We start from the raw sequence: 2,359 nt of genomic DNA, 5'->3' as shown, positions 1-2,359 counted from the left end.
TGCTAGGCAGCTCTGGCTAGCCCAGAGCTTTGGAGAACGCACAGTGGGAGAGGCAGGCAGCTGCCTGGAGGCCAGCACAGAAGGTCCTGGTAGAAGCCAGAGCCTGGGGTAGGTGAGACCCCAGGTGAGATATGTGGCACCCCTACGTGGTAGCCTGGCCCATGAGGCTTGCTCATGCCTCGTGGCTCAGTGAGCAGCAGAGAGCTGCATAGACTTGTGACAGTAATGCTGGAAATGAAACAATATGGTTTAAAGACACTTCTTTGAAATTCAAGTTACTGCATTCAGTCCGAGCAATACAGGCTAAAAATCAATGCAGCGCTCAGCCTGTTTGGCCTCATCTAAGAAGCTACAACTGACCTCCGTGTTCACAGACTCAGCCAAGTGCTTAAAATCTGTATGGCTCACAAAAACATAGAGTAGCCGTGGCTTGGGCCAGTTCCACGAAGAGCTGTGCTGGCACGGCACAGGGAGGGAGGATGAGGGAGCCTGAGCTGCTGCTGCCTCTTTGCTTGTTTTCAGAATAAAGAGAGACCTAGTCTTTGGAGATGCTAATTTATCCCTTTTCACAGTCAGTGAGTGCTTACAGCAATGAAAGGAAAACAAACAGTCAAACATCTTCAAGGTCTAGTGCATAAATGTACCAACGCAGCTGCAGTCTGCATCGCAGTGGCTGCACGCCACAGAGGGGGACGGGTTATGGTTTGTGGCGCAGACAGGCTGGGCTCATGGAGGTGGCCTGAACCCTCTCCAGAGCCTTTTCGCATTTCGAGTGCACCAATAAAACGATCATGAAGGTGGGATGATTTCTGACCCTGGGCACTGCTGGGTCAGGGGCATCGTATCGCCAGACTGCAGCCGTGCCCACGATGGCTGATCACAGCTCCCACTGCAACCTTCTCCCCCTCTTTCTCCCGAGCCCATGAGCATCAATAGCAACAGAGCAGGTGGGAGGCTTGACTGTGCACGCACGTTTTTAGCAATAAAACCACATGCACTTTCCAAGCTAGGCTGGAGAGTCAGCAGCAGCTCAAGTCTCTGCTCACGTCTCCCAGGGAACACGGGCTCAGGCAGCAGCAGAGCGATGGCCAAAGCAGACCAGGGGTGGGGACCCACAGAGGAGAGGTTTAAGTACAGATTTAAGAGGCAAATGTTTAAGGTGGCATATTGGGAAATTCCGTAGGGGCAGGCATAGGCTGTACTTTGTTCACAGCAAAGGGCCCATCTCAAATCTTCATCTTTCCGCAAAAAGTTATTGCCAGTGCACACAGTGTGAACATCAGCGTCTCAAGGGGAGCGTGGCATGGCGACAGCAGTGGGGCAGGACCGCCTGGCAAGGCCATGAAACTGCAGTGCAGCCCCTGACAGAACTGCCCTGCCAGGCAGGAAGAGGAGGAAAGTGCCACACGCATCTGCGCCATTAGCACATCAAAAGTATCGGGTGTGATTAGGAGCGCTAAGGATGTGGTTGTGCCCCTGAAGAGCCAGCGCCGCTGCGGGATCACAGGGTTTGGCAGGACGAGAAGTGACAGCTGAAACCGGTTACAAAGACGTTACTGGCATTTGGGGAGAAGCTCGGATAATGCAGGTCACTGGCATCCCCTGTTTGGCTAACAGCGTAACATTTTTCGTACAGTGGCAACTCCATTTCTTCTCACATGGCATTAATATTTCCCCAGTTTAAAGTTCAAATAAAGTCTTGCCTTCTGCGTCTGATGTGCCTCCTTGTAAAATCTAAGGGGAGAAAATAGGAATCAACACCTACTGCTCTTTCTTAGACAGGTTATTCCATCTTGGAGGTTGTTAAGGAGGATGCTATCCCGTAGGATTCAATGATCAACAACTGGAATAAAACTGGGACATGAACCACACTAAAACTGTAGAATAATGAATAATTCTGCTCTTCCAAACCCATGAAACACAAAGAGAGAGTTTTTTAGCATATGAAAGACTCCAGGAAAATGTATGCAGCCAGGCCGCTAACATTTGCAATGTTCCCAGCTCAGAACTATTCCCAGGACTTGACTGAACAAGCTGACATCAGAAGAAGAATGAGGAAGCAAGACCAGGATACAGCAGGAGCTCTAAAACTGCCTTGGAAGAGACCCAGAGCAAAGTAACTGGTTTTCAGGATCTGGGAGTGCAAAAGTAAGCTCAGAGACCCCAAAGGCATCACAGAAAGCAGACACAGATGCTGATCTTTTCTGTTTTACTTGTGGAGGAGAGATTGTATCCTCACCGTAGTATTTCATGCTTTCCCACCAGTAAAGCTCTATTGGCCATGAATGGAAGACGACGAAAAGGATAGAAACCTAACTGTAATAACCTCAGTTACCATCAGTTTTCAGTTTTTCCCTAC

General features: G+C 49.7%; 1 protein-coding gene across 1 annotated transcript in view; it reads right to left on the bottom strand.

The window, feature by feature from the left end:
• Positions 1 to 1,428: 1,428 nt before the first annotated feature.
• Positions 1,429 to 2,359, bottom strand: part of COL20A1 (collagen, type XX, alpha 1) — a 55,566-nt gene continuing 54,635 nt past the window's right edge. Inside the window, exon 39 of the mRNA XM_009326892.1 lies at positions 1,429 to 1,532. Within this exon, the coding sequence (XP_009325167.1) occupies positions 1,429 to 1,532 (104 nt within the window). The remainder of the gene's footprint in view (positions 1,533 to 2,359) is intronic.

The sequence above is a fragment of the Pygoscelis adeliae genome, unplaced genomic scaffold (genome assembly GCF_000699105.1).
Source record: "Pygoscelis adeliae isolate BGI_AS28 unplaced genomic scaffold, ASM69910v1 Scaffold286, whole genome shotgun sequence".
NCBI classification, from domain to species: Eukaryota; Metazoa; Chordata; class Aves; order Sphenisciformes; family Spheniscidae; genus Pygoscelis; species Pygoscelis adeliae.
This window is presented reverse-complemented; position numbering and strand designations above follow the sequence as displayed.